Here is a 20,341-nt window from a genome sequence, read left to right on the forward strand (position 1 = left end):
GACCCATGTCTACAGATTTCCTATAAAAACCTACCCCATACCTAGGGATTTATTGTGACAAACAGATGCATTTTATGACATGTCCTGAATACTAATTTGGAAAGCTTTGGGTAAACTTGAAGGGCTACATAATGCAAGGAGATACAAAATTGACAACCATACAATTATGTGTTTTATTATAATCATAAATTGATTTTTATTTTGTGAATAAAATGACTATAATTAGTACAAGGCGGTTCTCGAACCACGAGTCTCGCCTGCTTTCGCGATTACTTTTGGTCGAGGTAAATGAATTTGGTGGTTATCGGCTGGGCACGATTATCTGGCTGATGGTGACCGTACCCATCAAGTCTCATGGCCATGCAACAGGTTTTACTAATTTGACCTCAGATGACCCTGGTGACCCTGAAATGACCATCCAAAAATTTGGCTTTAAATGTTGACTGTACCCACCGAATTTCATGCCTATCTGAAAGTTTTTACTAATTTGACCTCAGATGACCCCTGGTGGCCTCGAAATGACCTTCCAAAAATTTGGCTTTAAATGTTGACTGTACCCACCAAGTTTCATGCCCAGACAACAGTTTTTACTCATTTGACCTCAGATGACCCCTAGTGACCTCGAAATGACCTTCCAAAAATTTGGCTTTAAATGTTGACTGTACCCACCAAGTTTCATGCCCGTACAACAGTTTTTACTTAATTTGACCTCAGATGACCCTGGTGACCTTGAAATGACCTTCCAAAATTTGGCTTTAAATGTTGACTGTACCCACCAAGTTTCATGCCCATTACAACAGTTTTTACTAATTTGACCTCTGATGACCCCTGGTGACCTTGAAATGACCTTCCAAAATTTGGCTTTAAATGTTGACTGTACCCACCAAGTTTCATGCCCATACGACAGTTTTTACTAATTTGACCTCAGATGACCCTGGTGACCTTGAAATGACCTTCCAAAAATTTGGCTTTAAATGTTGACTGTACCAACCAAGTTTCATGCCCATACGACAGTTTTACTAATTTGACCTCAGATGACCCTGGTGACCTTGAAATGACCTTCCAAAAATTTGGCTTTAAATGTTGACTGTACCCACCAAGTTCATGCCCGTACAACAGTTTTTTCTACTTTGACCTCAGATGACCCCTGGTGACCTTGAAATGACCTTCCAAAAATTTGGCTTTAAATGTTGACTGTACCCACCAAGTTTCATGCCCGTACAACAGTTTTTACTAATTTGACCTCAGATGACCCTGGTGACCTTGAAATGACCTTCCAAAATTTGGCTTTAAATGTTGACTGTACCCACCAAGTTTCATGCCCATACGACAGTTTTACTAATTTGACCTCAGATGACCCCTGGTGACCTTGAAATGACCTTCCAAAAATTTGGCTTTAAATGTTGACTGTACCAACCAAGTTTCATGCCCATACGACAGTTTTACTAATTTGACCTCAGATGACCCTGGTGACCTTGAAATGACCTTCCAAAAATTTGGCTTTAAATGTTGACTGTACCCACCAAGTTTCATGCCCATACGACAGTTTTTACTAATTTGACCTCAGATGACCCCTACATGACCTCAGTGACCTTGGCGCACTAACCAATACAAACCGGTTCTGTCTCGGGTCAAGATGCACCCACCCACCAAGTTTGAGGCGTATGCGACTCATAGTCTCCGAGAAAATAGGCGGAAGGCAAACTTTAACCAAAACTTTAACCAAATTTGTCACATACACACACACACACACCCCTACACACATACACACATACATACATACGGAAAAGTGATTATATAGTCTCCTGCCTTATCAGGCGAGACAATAAAATGACTACTTCATTTTAGTTAGCATTATTTTATATTCAAACGGTTTACAAAATAAATTCTTGACCTGATCTGATCCAATCAGTCCAATGTAGCAAAATTTAAAATTGAGGCAAGCAAAATTGGAAAAATACGCTGGCGAAGTGATGTAATAATCAGATTAACTACCATAGAAATAGGTGACAATTTTTTTGAATATATCATGCTGCACTAAAAGCAGGTTGCACTCATCATGTGTGTATGTCTGCAATCATAGATTGAATACAATACCGGTCTTTTCAAAGATACTAATCTTAAAGTTGCGAGTGATCAGCATGATATGCGGGCATGATATGGTTCAATGTAGAGGTACTGCGTGAACGTACCAGTGCAGCGCGGTATATTCAAAAATTGTTTTCACCTATTGCTTTAGTAGTTAATCCGATTATTACATCAATTCACCAGCATATAATAGATAAATTAGCAGACAATCACACAAGTTTGCAAGCAGGGGTGTATTTCACTTTCAACCCTTTGTAATTCTACTAGCTGTTCCGAAGTTACGAATACCCTTTTACTAGACATAACTTTACAAAGGTAGTAAAACTCTGTACTAAATTGCTATTACTTATGAAGGGTATCAATCGTAATTCATTTGAGAGAAATGGATTTTATGCCCGGTCCCCGCACTCCGTGCATCCGCGGGTATTCATGCTCGTCGAAAATTTCGCGAAATAAGGGGTGTTTTCAGATGAAGAAACGCGATTCGCAAAACACACAAAAAAGGGGTGTTTTTTCAAACCATGTGTTCGCGAAATTGAAAAAAAAAAGGGTATTTTCGTCGAGCAGCCTACGCGTTTTACCCCGAAAAGGGCATATTAGAAATATCGTTCGTGTTTTAGCGAAAATAGGGGTATTTTCGAAGGGCAAATAATTCGCGAAATCGCTAAAAAAGGGGTGTTTTTCCCTAAAAACTTCGCGAAATGAGATGCAAAAGGGGGTGTTTTTAAAGTTCACCGACAAGCATGAATACCCGCGGGATGCACGGAGTGCGGGGACCGGGATTTTATGATGCATTGTAAGTTATAATACAATTGATTTTGAGACTTGCAAAGTTTTGTAAAGTTTATAGTGAAATAGACTACAGGTATACTCCTGAATTTGAACTTGTTGGATCAGAATGCAGGTCACATGCATTGGGCTATTCCATTTAAAATCCACACTACCCCTGTGGAAGATTTTGGAAATATGTTCCACAGGGGGAGTATGAATTTTAAATGGAATGAACACATTTAGGCAGCTCCATTGAAACTCCCCTCCCTTTGGATGATTCTGGTTGCCAGAGGGTGTATGAAATCAAATGGAGCTGCCTAATGCGCTAATTCCATTTGAAATTGTTTCCAAAATCTTTCACAGGGGTAGTGTGGATTTTAAATGGAATAGCCCACTGCATGTCTATACATATAGATATATACAAGCAGCGAAAAGCAATGTGCAAAATCAATTATATGCTCAATCATTAACACAACACTAATATTTCTGGAGAGTTTGTTATTGACCCCATTTGTGTACAACAGCATCATCCCTCTGCATAAAAAAAAGTTGCATTTTATACCATCAGAGACATATGTGATCTGGCCCATGGTGGCCAAAGGAGGCATCTTTGACAATTGAGTTACTATGATTATTACCTTATACAAACATTGGGCTATCATATACTGAAAACACCAAAGGTCTAGCATACTTGGGTCTAAAGTTATGACATTTTGTAATGTCTATTTATTTTCTACTCAATATTTTTGACGGTATCTCAATTTCATACTTGCCGCCTTTGGCCCAGATTTGGACCAGATTGTGTCACATATGATTACATGTTTGTGTGCCATTACCATTTTCCTTAAATCAACCCTTGGGATCTCATTTATAGAATCCATACCTTTTCTCTTGTATGTCATCTTAACTTGTCTCAATATTTGAGCACAAACCATGCTATGTCACGCTGCCCTCCAACTCGCCTTAAATGTATTTGATCAAAATGTAGGTTTTCAATCCAAAACAATGCTGCTATTTACAATAAAGAAATAGAAACTGTGTCCAGGGGGGGCTTTGGGTGCTGAAGCTCTCCGCACTTTGTTAAAAATCATTTGGCAATTTTAGCCATTAAGCCCTAGTTCGCAACGCAAACTTTAAAAATCGGGCCAACAGACACATCATTTATCGGTATGACATTTCATTAATGGTGCTGCCCTATCGTTGTGCAGAGCTACTACGGTATGGGCTCCCTGTACTAATTAAGCTCCCCCTCCCGCATAACTCTGAAAGGCCCTCTGAGCCCCCCGCTGGAAAAGATCTTGGACACGCCGGTGGTTACAGTCATTGAAACATGATACCTGGGTTTTTTCCTATGCAAATGAAAGGGGGCATCTAGAACTATCCCCGTTCACAAACCGTGACGCTCCACGAAAAGCGTGCACCAAGCGTATAATACTATTGATGAAATATCATTGACCCTGTTCACATTGGAAAATTTCTTCATTTGACGAAGATAAGTTAATCTTGATTAACTAATTAAGCATCGATACATGTTACGCTGAACGGCGACAGAATGAAGACATGGCACTCTACACATTTCATGAAAATTAACGAAGCTCGAACAAAGCCCGGCTATTACTAAAACCAGCGAAGGTCACTTGTCACATGATCACTTTCCTTCGTTGAACGAAGCGAGCGTACACATTACAAAATTAGCTTTGTCGAACGAAATATTCCTTCGTCGAAACAACCTTTTTAGCTTCGTTGAGCGAAGCAATTTTAATCTTCGTCGAAGGAAGAAAAGTGCGTACACATTAGGAAAAAACGATTTTTAATCTCCGTTCGAGGTTCGTCGAAAGAAGAAAATTCCTAATTTGAACAGGGTCTTGGATCATCATAGGTGTCAGAGTAGCAGCACAGAGCCTGTACTAGGGGCTATCTTGATCCTAATTAAGTGCTTTTTACTGGAAAGGAAAGGAAGGAAGGGATAAAGAGAGAAGATGAACAAAGAAGTTCGTTGTTTTGCTTCAACGACCAGTATCTATAGGTGTTTTGCTGGTCCGGCCAATGAAACCGTGCATATATATCATGCATCATCGCAACAAGTGATATGCATTTATTAACCTATTTCATACACAAGAAAAAAATACATGATTTTTGCTATTTTGGTAACAAAATTGACACTAAAAATGTTTGAAAATACAAGCAAATATAAATGCATCAACCCACAAGAAAAATTAACATGTCCAAAAGCACCGCACGTAGTACGCGCCCGTGTATATATACACAAACAACGCATGTTTCGCATTTTTCTAACGTTTGCTCTGATTGGTTCTCGCTATCTAAGAGTGTATGAATGATAATTATAGGCGTCGGAATGAAATAGTGATTTTCTTTGTTTTACCAAATTTGTTGGCTTGAAAATAAATGGGGACATAATGTGGTCAGTGGAAACCAAATAAGAATCTATTCTTGACTGAAATCGCACATTATTGCTTTAAATAGATTACTAAATTGACTAAATAAAAATACAACTAAAATTAGCCTCAAACTTTGCATTGTTCACATTTGTGTCACTGAAAATTAGATCAGAGTGTCATTGGCCATATGGAAACCATGCACTCGTCATATCTAGTGTTATGATCCTAGTTACAAGCGAGCAGCTTTGCAGATCTTATCATAGATCTCAGGGAATGCCTTCTTGCACTTAAATTCCTCCCGAAGTTTGTCGTAAAGAGAATGATCAAACATCTGTCGGAATTCTTCTCTCGTCATGTAAGAATCTGCATATAACATCTGGAATCTGTAAGAATCCAAGTAACATGTAGGATTGTTATTGTCTTGTCTGGTGTGGCTATTAGCGTAAAGATTGAAGTATACACATTATGATAAAGGCACCAGGGGTCCATTTCACTAAACTTTAAATTCTTTGTAACACAAGTAACTGTTCGTAAAGTTAAGAATAACCATACTAAACGTAACGTAACAAAGGGTCCCTGTAGCAAATCCCTATTACTTACAAAGGGTACCGTTTGTAAGTAAGTTTAGTGAAATGGAACTTGCGACTCGTCGTGAAGTTACAAATGACTTACAAAGCTTCAGTAAAGTTTAGTGAAATGGACCCCAGAACTATTGATTTTTGGCTACTCTAGAGTGCCAGTGTAGTACCAATCCCTGGTACCAATCCATGTGCCAGTGTGTGCATTGTTCCCTTAGTGCAGGTATGACCCAAGTTTGTTCGCAATAGGATTAGAACTGTTCATGTGAGACCAAATCTTAATTTCCAACTTTACCTCAGATTACCTTTGACCTCAGTACATGACCTTGAACACCATTTAAAAAAACGTAGCCACAGTTTCTGACCATGGCTCACCTATCCTAAAAATTTGAAGTCAATCCGCTATCCATTCACGTTCACCGTACATATACACAAGTTAGGACAGTGCAAAAAAAGTATGCCGCATGGTGGAGGCATAAAAATTGCAAGTGCAGTGTGATGCTTTCCTGTGCATATGTAATATCAATTACCGGGGAAGGGGGCACTCAACTTTAGAAGTGACGGTATGTGCCTGTCAATAGCCCCCCTTTTTAAAGTTGAATATACCCAAAGACCCCCTTTTTTAAAAGTCATACTCGATGACCCCTTTTTGTAATAGTCATACTCGATGACCCCTTTTTTTAGGAACGGCTACTCAATGACCCCCTTTTTTCTAGAATTGTATCATCAAAATGCCACAAAATAATGCAGAAACTTTCAAATTCTCATATATCAGCAAACTTGTATTGTAAATTTTGAACAAAAAAATAGAATTTTGCTCTATTTTTTTCTCTCAAAAAAACCTTTTTTTGAAATTGTATACCCAATCTCCTTTTTGGAAAATATTATACCCAGTGACCCCTTTTTCATTTTTTTTTTGTATCCAATGACCCCTTTTTAAAACAATGTTTTGTACTGATAGGCCCCTACTTTACGATGCTGGTATCTAAAGTTGAGTGTGCCCCCCCGGTAACCAGTGGCAACAGATAAAGCTTATAGAACACTTACCCATGAACACTGCGTACAAATTCTTCCACACGTCTTGTTGTATCTTTAAAGTGGAATCCCTCTCTGTGTGGTGTACCATATGCTCCTAAATCAACATACATTTCATCTTGGTTGTTTGGAGGATGTACTAATCCTGGTTGTGAAGGCAGGAAGAATGGGCATAACCAAAGTGGGTACAGCTGGAATGCAAAATTTAGACCAAATTGTGAGAAACTTGCTAAACTGTATCATTTGTACATTTTCTGTATGGAATAGTTCTGTCATCAACCCCCATGGATTGAATTCTGAACCATGTGTATTGTTGAACATATTTGCCAGGCTTGTTTAATATACAAGAGGAAAACAATTCAGAAACCAACAATTTGGGATTATTTTCACCAAGCAACTGAACCCCCTGAGCACTACCTGCCGATGTAACATTGCCACTGATTGGTCAATTACGTGATATCTTCACTTTTATGGAGCTTTGCAAATAATTCACTCCAATTTTTTGTGTGATAAAATTATTCTAACAATGTTGGTGATTGGGCCAATTGATAATGAAAACTTCATTTTGGCCAATCGGCAGGTAGTTCTCATTGGGTTAAGGCCTTAGGGATCCTAACGAAGGTGTAAAAAAATTGCTTTCAAATGTAGATGTAGATATTTATATAGCGTTTTATGCCGTTAACGGCCTCAAAGCCCTTTACATTTATTCCGCTGTCATTAGAATATGTCGGAACCACGTTTACAGCCTACAAGTGGCGCAGGGTCCATCAGTACAAAGACTGTGACTACCCCTAACAGCTTCCCATTGCACCTGGGTGGGGTGAGTAAAGATGATGATGATATAAAGCGCTTTGATATCTGTTGAATTAGTGTCGAACAGGCCTTGTAAAATATCCAGGAGTGCTACAAATCACACTCAGTTGCTTTCAGGTGCTTAGTGCTTATCTGCTAATTGTGATTGTTTTACTACTATTTTTTGGTTTTGCTAACTTTGACTGAACTACCTTACCTTACTTTTGACAAGCTGAATTAACTTGGTGCTCCTCAAAAAGGATGGATTTACTACAAACCAAACCAAAACTTTGACATTCGAGGAAAGCACTCTACAATCAACAATTGGGTGCCCAGATTGGGCTCATATGCTTATAAACAACATGGCTAAAGATGGGAGGATGGATTATACATTATTCACAAAGAACAAAGTTATAATAAATGTAGTCATTTATGTAGCGCCTTAGATCAAGCCTTGTCTTTTGAGGAGTGCGAGTGAGATCGCACCCCTCCACTTTCCTTAAATGACCCCCAGGAGTGCGATTGATTGCACTCCTAAGAAAAATCAAATTCATGTTAATGTGTTGAGCAGTGTGATTTTTAGCACTCTTACAGCACTCCTAAATGTGTTGAGGAGTGTGATTTGTAGCACTCCTGGATATTTTACAAGGCCTGTTTGACACTAATTCAGCGGATATCAAAGCGCTTTATATCATCATCATCTTTTCATCAGTGGCGGCGCCAGAAATTTATTTTCAGGGGGCATTGAGGGGACAAAGTGAATTTCAGGGGGGGGGGGGCAAAATCATAAAATTTTGCGCAAAATTGTTGTAAAAAGGTGAAATTTTCATAATTTTTGGTTTTTACTGGGGGAGACAGGGGGCAGGAGTTCTGAATGGGGAATTTGCCCCCATGCCCCCCCCATTGTGCCACCACTGCTCAACATACATAATAACTTACATCCAACTCTTTGTCAAAACATTTGAGTGCATTTCCTAGTTCACTCATAGGGACCAGCATGTCTTGAATAACCTGCTTCTCTTCATAGAGTCTACGGATGGTTTCTGTCTGCGTAAGCTTGAGTAGCGAAACTTTAGGAGGAACCATCCATCCGAATAGATATCTGAATATTGGGTTGTTACCAAATGGGATGATGTCCTGCAGAGAATAGAGCAAGAATACATGTAGATGGATTATATATGTAATATAAATTATTCAAGCAATCTTCTTCATTGACGGCAAACACATACCCCCACCCCACCTTATGGCAAGCCCAGTGCCAAGCCTCTTGCAAAAAGTATGCACTATACATACCGTATTGTTTGTAATAAACGCCCGGTGGCGTTGCATTTTTCCAAAAGGGGGGCGTTTATTGAAGGTGAATTGTCAGTGAAAAAAAACCTTTCAAATCAGTTTAAATTTCCCTATGGTGCTCCTGTAGAAAGGAGGGATTTACGGCTATACTAAGATAGTATTGTGGCGACAACCATGGAAAATATAATTTTCATGGTAAATACATCAAAATTACACTGGTAAGTGCATCATCAAGCAAAGAATCTGGTGAAATTCTACCATAATTAGGCAATGGAATGGATGGAAGTGTGAGTCATAATACGTTTTGTGTCTATGCAATTTAGCGATCGTCACTGACAAGACTGACATGACTGATTCAAGTTTTAAGCTTACTCACACGATATAGCATGGAAATGTTTGCATTTATTAGAGGGGGAGCGTTTATTACAAACAATACGGTATTTTACTTTTCCTCTTTGCACAGCCTTACTTGTTTTCAATCATTATTCTGAAAAACAAGCGTCCAAACAAACAAACCCTCAAGTTACCTGTAGTTCCCAGAAGATACTCCTTGTATGTCTATGGTAGTAATGTCTGAGTGGGATGTACTCTGTAAATGCGCCTCTTTTAAGGCATGTTTCTGCATGTTTGAAGAACCATGGCTGCCAGTAATTACCAATTGCATTTATCTACAGATTGTAAGAAAAGGAAATCATAAATGAAACATATGTGACCAGCTCAAGGGGGCGCCACAACATAGTCATATAGGCACACTTTCGTTGGCCGGGCCCGTGAAATACCAGTGGCTACCGGTCGCCGATCGAGTAGTTGGCACACGGGGTCTGGGGTTCGAATCCCGGGGGAGCAAACAAGTTCTTTGTTCATCTTCTCTTTTTATTCCTTCCTTCTTTCCTTTTTCATAGCCAAAAATAATTGATGGATCAATAGATTATTTGGGTGAGGGTTAGGATTATTGTCGGGATCAAGTTGCTCCATCATTTATTCCACATGTTGATAAAATGCTTATATCAATCACTCTTTACTCATTAAAAAACACAAAGAATGGAAACATGAAACCCAGGACAGGGTTTGGGAAGACCCAAACCCATGCAGGGTAGACATCAAAAACAAATAACAATAAAAATATATAAAACACATTTCATCAAAAAGGCAAGGTTAATAGAAAACATGAAAGCCTGGGAATGGGAAGGATGATGCAGAAGAAAATGAAATCCTCCAGAGGATTGAGCTCAGCATTTTATGTAGGAACAATTCTCCCAAACAGCATTATGCCGCGCATTCCAGATGGTATAGCTTGAAAGGAGGGCGAGCTGGCTGAGCTCCTTCATCATGGAGATAGAGCAATGTTTCTTCTGCTGTAGATGTTCGACCTACCTTGTTGCTATCAGCGTGATCCGTCTGGTTGGCAGTCATAATAACACACTCCTTGTTAGAATACATCAGTCCTTCAACAAACTCGTTATCAGCCTTCTTGTTCACTTCTTCATTGAAAGTATTGATAGCATCTTCAAATGTATGCGCTGGTCGGTAGTCTACTTTGACATACTTCTTGGCAGGGATAATTTGGATCTCAGCAGCAACCAGCAAACCTAAGGTTCCGTATGACCAAGGAGCAGTGTAGAACAAGTCAGGGTTTTCATCCTAAAAAAACCAGACATATTATTCTACTTTTAGTTACATATAACAAATTGACACAAAGGCACCCTTCCAGGTAGAGTACACTAAGGCACCCTTCCAGGTAGAGTCGGTTAAGCATTTTTTTCTTGTTTGCTTTAAACAAGACCCTAAAAAATCTTTAAAAATGTTTTTAAATAATTTTTTTCGGTTGCTTCACTCACAATTTTTTTCAGTCAAAATCAGTTCACTTTTGTCAAATAATAACTAATTTTACCCCTGGATTTTACATGCATACAACAACAAAATATCCCCAAAATGCAAAAAATGGGTCATGTGCCAAAACAGTTTAGGAGCTTCTCACATGTCTCACAATTAATGGTTTTAATCAACATTTTGATCAACATATGATCATGTGCAATATGCATGAATTAATCACAAGCCTCTAATAATCTCACAATTTAACCTTTATCAGTTCTTTATAATTCTTCACCGCTTAATTTCAACGTTCAACATAAAATTTGTGGTCCATAGGTATATTGATCAGCAAATATTTTAATCGTGTCCAGAAAACTTTGCCCCATAGACCTTTCATTACTGAGTCATTCTGATAAAACCCAAAGCATGAAATAATTTCCCCTATTGCGCGCACATAAAAGTACCTCTTCAGCATCATGTACAGTGCTAGGTTCCAATGTGTAACAGTCATCATAAACTACAATGAACTTTCGACAGTCAATTATGGATGAGAGAGGTACTTTTGCCAAGGATACTCAATGAGCAATCAAGCGTGTGGTGGTATGTCTTGTGTAAGCGACTTGTGGAAGAGGTGCTGCATAAACAAAAGGTTCTGTAAAAAAATTTTAACTGACGAAAAATGACGAACATTTTATCATTTCTTTCCATTAGTATCTTATTGTGAAAAACCAAGTAGCTGAGGTGTTAACTCAATCTCCATGGTCACATTGGCTATTAGCTGTATTTTGGCGCAAAAGGGTACCATAATTCAAGACATTTCTTGTCCGCCAGTTTGGATACAATTTGACCCCCCTAGCTTACTGGATAAATAGCGCGGTTTTCCGAACTTTCCGATCTTCATATGAAATGTCTATTACAGTGGGTGGGACCGGGTTGATCCACCCAAGAGTGCCAACTGCCAATAGAACAACACCACAATTTTCATGACTACAAAACAAAAAAAACATTTAATAAAAAAAGGAATGATTTGTTCGGTGCAATTTGCATTAGTACATCATTATGAATTTTGAATAATTTTACTGTGGTGGTTATATACACTGGGTAGGCAAAAGTAATTCAAGTCCATTCCAGAAAAATATAGCGCTAATTTTTGGATTAAACAAATGTTATCCCGGGGGTCGTCACTCGCGATACCAAAGTGGTACGCATGCTCGTCCCTAAAAACGTCGAAAAAGGAGTTGATTTTTGGTCTTGTGGCGGCGTCGACGTTTTTTAAAAAAAAGGGTGCTTTGCAGGTTAAGTTTCGATTTTTAGGGTACATTTTGTCAACTTCAGTGGGTTTGTTTTAGAATTTACGCCATTTAGGGGTCCATTTCAGTGTCTTACGCCGAATGACGCTATTTTTTAGGGGTAAGATTTACAGAGCCTTACGCCAATAAGGGGTGAAATTTTTCCACACCGATTACGCCATTTAGGGTCCATTTTAGAGGTGCTGGGACGAGCATGAGTGACCCCCGGATATTATCCTCTTTTGCCAAATGAAACATAGCTAAATCTTAATCATTTAGTTAAAGTAAGATTTTAAAAGTTGCTCAATTATTTTTTGGAAATAAGGGCCAAAAACATGTGCTTTTAGGGCATTTTTTGTATGCTGTGACAATCAAGCCCAAAGACCAATTTCAAGGAAATGCATTTTAATTTTTGGAAAATGCATTTTCTAATCTTTTTTCATAACCAATTATCAAAAATAGAACTAGGTAAAGGATTATGATTTACTATATTTCATTTGGCAAAACAAGAGAATATTTGTTTAGTGCTGTTATTTTTCTGGAATCAGGAGTAGTTACATGTATGTCACTATAGACGACTTAGACATCATTGTTTATCAACAAAAGGTGAAGGACTGGTTTATCGATATGCTTGAACGAACCGCTACACTATTCAATGGCTTTCTTGTACTATATGAAATGTGGTGGGCAATTTAAAATGCACGTGCCCTGAGCAAACTATGATGCGTACGCACACTGCAGGGCAAAGAACAATGCAAATTGCCATAATTCGCGCGCATTCTCTTCGTCGGGCTGACATCACAAAGGGGAAATAGCCTTGTAAAACCAGTGTGTGCATGCGCAGTTCCCCTTTCTCGAGCTAGTTGCTATGCGCACGCTTGTGCAAAGGAGACGAAGGGGACAATGTTCCCGGATGTCCGACCGAGTGAATACTGCCGGGCAATGATGTCACCTGTCAAGTGGTCTATACACATGATACATAACAGTCCAGTCCAAACAGCATTTTGCTAAGCTATCTAGAAATAGCTGACCACACAAAACACTGGTTTGGTTTATTTTTAATTCTTATCAATGCTGATGGACATCAGCAAATAAATAAAGCTTCTTTACAGATAACATGCATATATACAAAGAGTTGATATAACACTATAAATAATTTGAGAAGTTGCAAAACAAATGGTATCAATATTATGTGATGATGAACCTGTGAACCAAGTAACAGGGCATGTTAGCTGGGCATGTTAGCTAATATCAAATCAACTGTTACACTGTATTCGAGCAAAAGCAAAACGCCCACTGACGTCATTTGATGATCCCACCATCTCGGAGAGGGTTCACCACAAAACTGCACAGTGGCGTAGCCAGGAGGGAGCTGGGGGGGGGGTCAAACTTCCCCCACAGAAATTTTCAGGGATGAAATGAAGACAGCAAAGAGTAAAGTGTCAATAAAATGACTAATTGGAAGAAAAATTGACAAATGAGGACAAAATTGTGTGTTTGCCCCAACACACTATAGGCTGGCTACGCTGCTGACACTGCATCATAAACAAGTCGCTAGCAATGACCATTGTAAGTTGAGCAATAAAATGGATCGTTTTCATTTCAGTTCATTGACCAAAACTTGAATGGCTTATCGCTGGTAAAACCCATCTAACTCAGGAAAGATTGAGGTAGCTTACATAATTTGGTCTTTAACTGAACCAAAGTTTTCCTATATGCCCTGAAACTCCAATATGTCTTGTACCTGTCCTAATTATACCTATATTACATATTTGCATAAATAATTAGCCTTATTATCATCGAAATGTGTAACACCATAAGTAGGACCATGATGATGGACAGAATTAAAAGCGACATGTCAAAATGGTCCACTTTCAGAGACAATGTGCAGTTAGCCCCATGAGAACTACCTGCCGATTGGCTAAAAAGAAGTTTTCATTATCAATTGGCCCAATCAGCAACATTGTTAGAATTATTTCACCACACAAAAAAATTGGGGTGAATTATTTGCAAAGCTCCCTTCTGATTGGTGATTAAAGTGAAGATATCATGTAATTGACCAATCAGAGGCAATGTTAGATTGGCAGGTAGTGCTCAGGGGGTTAATGCTCTACGTGCTGGCCATAGGCTTCAACATAAAAAGTCCAAGTTTTGATAATTTCTCCAAATAAGAACCACCAAACCAATACTAGGCTTGTTTGTACTCATTTTAATGCATTTTTCATGCTGATTCCAAATATGGTCATGAAAATTTACAATTCTGAAATTTTTGAATTAAAAAAAAATTGAAACTTGTCGTCTGCAGTCGACATACGCATGGAGAGAGTTAAGTTAATTACCAATCATCTCCAAAATAGGTATTTTAATACCTAATAATACAAAATAAATAAATTTCCAATTTATATAGTGCCTTTTCCAGATCTTGAAGGATTCAAAGCGCTGTAATTTTGCTGACATATGGTGAATCATCACAATCAGATCACATCAACTAGGCCAGTTGTAGCCGAACCTAGCGCAGACCTATCCGCACTTAGATTGTAACATCCACCAATTTTCTGTGCAGCTCCCCAAATTCCATTGGGTGAAGGAAGTTTTTGATGTATTTCCCGGTTGTGTTTCTAGTCTCAAAACAAACAAAATCTTAAAAAATATTTGAGAGGAGCCCTATTAAGCAAGCAAAATGGATGAAATGTTGGAAATTCATTGTTGAGTTGAAATGACTGTACTTATTCAACATTTTTGCTGTTTTAACAGTAAAGTTTGAAGTTTCACGCTCTATTTAAAGACAAAAGCGCCGATAGAATTTCAAAATTGGTCGGATGGAAATGTTAATATTAACCCCCTTTTTACAATATCAACTCAAATTTGTGTTCTAGTGAGTAAATTGTTGTACTTGGGACTCTTGTTTATCATTCAAGTGTATGTGCGAGCAAATATATGGCACAGTTCATGTGCATTAATGGAACATGCCATTCACCAAAACCGGTTAAAACCTATTAATTTAGAGATAATTGGTGACTATTATCAATGTAACAAAGAGGTTTAGATTAGGGAACTTGCACTTTGTACAGGCCATGCCTAGCCCTGATGATATGGGCAATCTTGGTCTTCATGCGCATGGTTATGCATGCATTGCATGGGGACCACAATGTGCACGTACCACTTGCATTTTTGGCAAAGGCCAAAAAAATTGAATAATAATTAGACAGCTAGTTATCTGATTCACAAAGCTTCAAAACAGCTCATTTATGTGATGCTTTTAGACGTGTTACCGCTGAGCTATTTTCAACCCCAAACTTGTCACATGGGGGCTATTAAGGTTTTCTTTAATATTCTACACAATTTGCCCAATCTTCACACATACGCATGCTAGTGGAGAAGATGGTGCAAAAGTGGAATAGTGCACAAAAATTGATACTTTTTGGGATAAAATGGCCAATTTTGGGTCTCTCGGTGAAGGACAAGCAAACAATTTTTTTGCCTTTTCTTAGATGGGTGTGACTTTGTGCTGAAAACCCTTAGTCACAAGTCTGCATTTCAAGTATAAAAATGTCACCCCATAGACATTGTTATTACAATTCAGAACTTTACTGTGAATACCTGATTGGAAGAAGGGCCCAACTCCATCAACACTTTTTTTGAGATATTAACAAAAAACACAATATTTGAAAATGTTTTTTTAGAGACGGACTGTTTTCATCTTCTGGGGACCTTTAGTACCGGTACATGAACATACATTATAACATGTGAAATGATATATGTTGCAATGGCAACAATACAGGTCTTTTAAAATATGATAAACTAATTTTTGTAAAATGGAGTTGGGCCCTTCTTCCACTCAGGTATTCGATTGTTTCCTTACCTTAGAACACTTGACAAGGCTTCCATCAGCTAAAACAAGCTCGTAGGACAGACATGTATGTTGGAATAAACCGTATTTATGTGAAGATGTCTCTATGCCAACACCCATGATTAGTCCACCTGCAAAATTGTAAAATCACAAGGCAAATCAGCCACATTGAAATACTGGATAGTGGTTTATTGATAGCAACCTTCAATCCAGGGGAGGGGGCACTTAACACAAATGACCATACGGGTACATGTTCCCTCGGAAAGACCCCCCTATATTTGACCAAAATAGAGCTCAGAAAAACCCTTGATTTTGATCATTTCAGCTCTAAAATTGCTCATTGCTCATATTTCTGTTTTTTCAGGCGATTTTCAACCAGAAAGCCAAGAAAGACCCTTGATTTTGACTGTCCGCAACTCCAAAAGTCCCCATTTTTACTTGTTCGCAGCTCCAAAAGACCCCCTTTTACCGGTAGGCCGTCAGCTCCCAAAGACCCACCACCTCAAAATTCTGGGGGAACATACCCAGCAAAATTGTTTGATGTGCCCCCGGCCTTCAATACTTTGGAACAGTGGCAACCCAAGAATTTTTTTTTGTGTCGGGGGGGCATGGGGGAAAAATCCACAAATAGTTGCAAAAAGTGGAAATTTTCATAATTTTGGGTTTCTACTGGGGGAGAGGTACTACCACTGCTTGGGAAAACCTTGTGATTGGTTTTTATCACAAACTCATTCACTGTATTGACATTTTTGTTGAGCACCAATTAGGGTCCGATTTAACACAGGGCCAGATGTTACCGGGCCCCCAAATTGGAGTAAAAAAAAAAAAGGGGAAGCTTTGTGAAGCACTAGTTTGGAAGAAGAAATAGGGTACAGTGATTGGATGGGGTGTGAGTGTAACATAGGGATCCAGATAGCCAGGGGACCCTACATCCGACCCTGGCACCACTGCACTGATTAGTGGCATAGCCAGGAATTTGGTATTAGTAGGGCAAAGTAATTGCATTGACGCAACAAAATGAAGTTACTGTATGAGAAAAGCGAGCAGAGTGATTAATAGGTGGGGCCCAGGGGCCTGCCTTAGGGGCAATACGGTAGTTAAGATGTTGCGATGGACATTTTCTGGAAAAGAGGACCTTTGAGCCATGCTGAACCGGACCCGAGGAACCGGAGGTCTAAGAACTGTCAGAGAGGCATGAACTGGGGTCTTATTAAAATTAATATTAGTCCTGGATAGGACGCATACTGTCAGTATCTCACATAAGATGGGATCATATAACACATACCTACAGTAAGATCATCTAATTCTGGCAGCACAGGTAGAGTCCATCCCAGTGGATTTAGCATAGCAGTAATCTGTCCCATGCTAACTAATGGTTCCACACGCATCACTCGTCTTTTGGTGTCTACTTCTAGAATATCTACCAGGTTGACATGGATATTACGCATAGTCTTTTTATAGAGACCTACTCTTGGACTTATGGTCTGCCATCCTGGTCTTGATGTACACATGGGTTGTTTACAACCATCCTCTTTCCACTGTTTTACCTATTTGGGAAAATTAATATTGACCAATTAAAAACTGGAACATGGGTGGAAAGGGTACATATCTGCACACACCAAAAATAAATAAAAAATTTCGTTAAAAGGGAATGTTAATTTTGTGGTCATTTCTGAGTAGAGATTATCACCAAGATGTGGTTCATAACATGATGCATTTCTTGGAGAATTTCATGAACATGATTCTATGTATAAAGTATTGGACTTGGTACATGTTGCTTTTTATCTAAAGGGGTATTTTTTCCCACTCAAATGTACAGTGTACATTAAAGCAAATTTGAGCAAGTGTACATTTGTACAGTGTACGTTTGAGTAGTGTGTACATTGTACACACTGGTTTTCAGGCTGATGGTTTTTGAAGGGGGTGAGTTGGTCTTCTAACTCAACCACCAAAAAGAAAATTTCACCCCCCCCCCTTAAAACCAACCCCTAAACCTCATGCTAAAAATGCACTACCAAAAGTTAACTCTTTGATATGAGGGGTTATTCAAAAAGTTTTGCCTCCACCCTCATATCTCAGCTTCTGCAGGAAGCAGCCCATTCATATTTTCCATGTGACAGGTGACAACAGTTTGTTCTAATATATTTTTCTGTTTGTTGTAAGTGAGGTAAAAATGACATCAGGATTCAGGACCGTGGAAATGGATAAAATTTGTACATATATCTACAAAGAACACATAAGTAGACCAAATTGAAGTTACCATAAAATACGATTTAGTCACTTCAGATGGCTTAAATTGAAGCTGACATAAGGAAAAATATTTAATATTATGTAAATGACAAAAAAGCTGCACCACTCCAACAAAAAACGTTGCTTTTTTGCAAAGAAAAGATTAGAGCAGGTAAGAACTGAAATCAAATTTAATGTTTTTCTTTTAAATGCCCAACAGGCATTTATGCATAAATGGTCTGTATTGGAAGAAAAGGCCAACTGGAAGCATATTAAACATGATTGGAAATGGGGGGGGAGGCGCAATTTGAGAAATATAATACAATTAGTGCTGTAATCGATAAGCTTTCTGGGTATCGATATGTCGGGAGGCAAACATCCGACATGTCGATACTATTATCGATACTCACGCAGTTTGAAACAAGGATTTGAGTTTACCAATTTTATTATCAGTAAGTTCCAGAAACAAGTTAACAACAAGTGTATTGAAGCCTAACAGCTAAAACTAAATTGGGAGACGGTAATTTGAGTATTTGACGGTAATTTGAGACCTGATTTGAGATAATCTAAGCATGTGTGCCATGTCGTTTGTGTATCGATACTGACATTGCGTGTTTCGACATGTCGGAAGTCTATGTATTTTCCGACTATCGATACTTACGACAATCGATTACAGCACTAAATACAATATAAGAGGCAAGGGGTGTCTGAAGGGTATGTGAAGTAAGAAACTTTTGCAAAATGAAGACCTAATTGAAGCGATTTGGTGGACCATTTTGACACTATTAGTGTGTACAATTTTACCCCCCCATCCGTGCCTGCTGTATTAAGTGACAAGAAGTGATTGGGTGGCTATATTTTTACTTTGAGCTGTCAGACGGAACAGTCATTCTCATGCTCTGAAAGACCATAAGATATAACAGTATAAATTGGATACCTGGATAGGTTTTAAAGATAACATTAACATGCTGGTTATCATTTATCTTAGGTTACACATTTGATGTTGTTTCAGTTATAATCTGATAGTATAATCATACATGTAACACTTGCCCCGGACACTTGCATATTGAGATAATCTCGTAAGAAGAGGGACACACACACCTGGGGGGTACTCAGTACAAATGACCATACAGGACGTGCCGCAAAAATGGGTAGCATTTTCGGCCATTTGGTATTATCAATGACCCCTTTTTCTAGGCCAATTTTGGTATATGGATCGGTCCTTTTTTCAAAATATTCTAAATGTTTTCAGAAAATAGCCAAAATTTTGAAATTTGGTATAGGCCTCTATTGATGGGACCAAATTTCTTGAAAAATTGGTATATTAATGGGGCCACTTTTAAATTCTCAGCGGCACACCCCTACCAAAACCAAACTGACCCATGGTCAGACGATGCAGAGACAGACAGGCAGACAGAAAAAGAGAGAGAGACCTATTATTAAAAATGTCTGTATATAACATACCTGCTTCTGAATATCTTCCACTCTCTTGTCATGCATTTTGGGAGCACTATTCAAGTTGAAAATGATCCAATTGCGAATAAAGAAAACCACATCATATGTTATTGATACCGGTAATAGGAAGAAGCACACTAAAACCCATCTGTAGTTGATGATGACATATTCTAATCCCCGTACTCTCATCCAGATTAGTAAGCTTAGTACCGGTACTGTGATAGCAGTCAGCCAAAATACTTCTGAGGAGACCATGGTGGTGCTGTTTATGAAAGATTCACAACTAATTTTATACTTTCTTCCTGGAAATGTAAAAAGAAACAATTGCAAATTTACAAACTTATCATTTACAGTATATAAACAAACAACAATAACAAAATCAGTGGGGGCAAAATCAACAAATTTTATGCAAAATTGCTGCAAAAAGTGTGGAAATTATTCTGTAATTTGGTTTTTTTACTGGGGATGCAAGATCAGAGTTCTGACCAATGTGGGCAAGTTTGCCTCCCATGCCCCCCTGGTGCCACCACTAAACAGAATGCGAACAAATTATAACCATTACTACCAGGGACGGGTGTGTGGCTGAAATGAAAAAAATTATAGGCCTATACTAGTGTAGATCCCGGGAGCCTCCTGGGAATGGGAAAATGTCGCTTTCTTACCAACCCATATTTAGTCATTTTAGCCTTAAAAGTGCCACTTTTGCACCATATTTCATCATAAGCGTCAATATGGCAAAATTGTTCACAC

At 38.6% G+C, this 20,341-nt stretch overlaps 1 protein-coding gene across 1 annotated transcript; it reads right to left on the bottom strand.

Annotated features, from left to right (window-relative positions):
• Positions 1-2,873: 2,873 nt before the first annotated feature.
• On the bottom strand, positions 2,874-19,889 carry LOC140153696 (delta(24)-sterol reductase-like). Its single transcript, XM_072176519.1, has 8 exons — positions 19,601-19,889; positions 17,193-17,454; positions 15,920-16,038; positions 10,331-10,597; positions 9,484-9,624; positions 8,603-8,800; positions 6,884-7,062; positions 2,874-5,641 (listed from the first exon to the last, which is right to left on the bottom strand). The coding sequence occupies exons 1-8, from the start codon at positions 19,844-19,846 to the stop codon at positions 5,488-5,490; spliced, it is 1,566 nt and encodes a 521-aa protein (XP_072032620.1). The 5' UTR covers positions 19,847-19,889; the 3' UTR covers positions 2,874-5,487.
• Positions 19,890-20,341: the final 452 nt, after the last annotated feature.

This window comes from Amphiura filiformis, chromosome 5 (genome assembly GCF_039555335.1).
Source record: "Amphiura filiformis chromosome 5, Afil_fr2py, whole genome shotgun sequence".
Lineage (NCBI taxonomy): Eukaryota > Metazoa > Echinodermata > Ophiuroidea > Amphilepidida > Amphiuridae > Amphiura > Amphiura filiformis.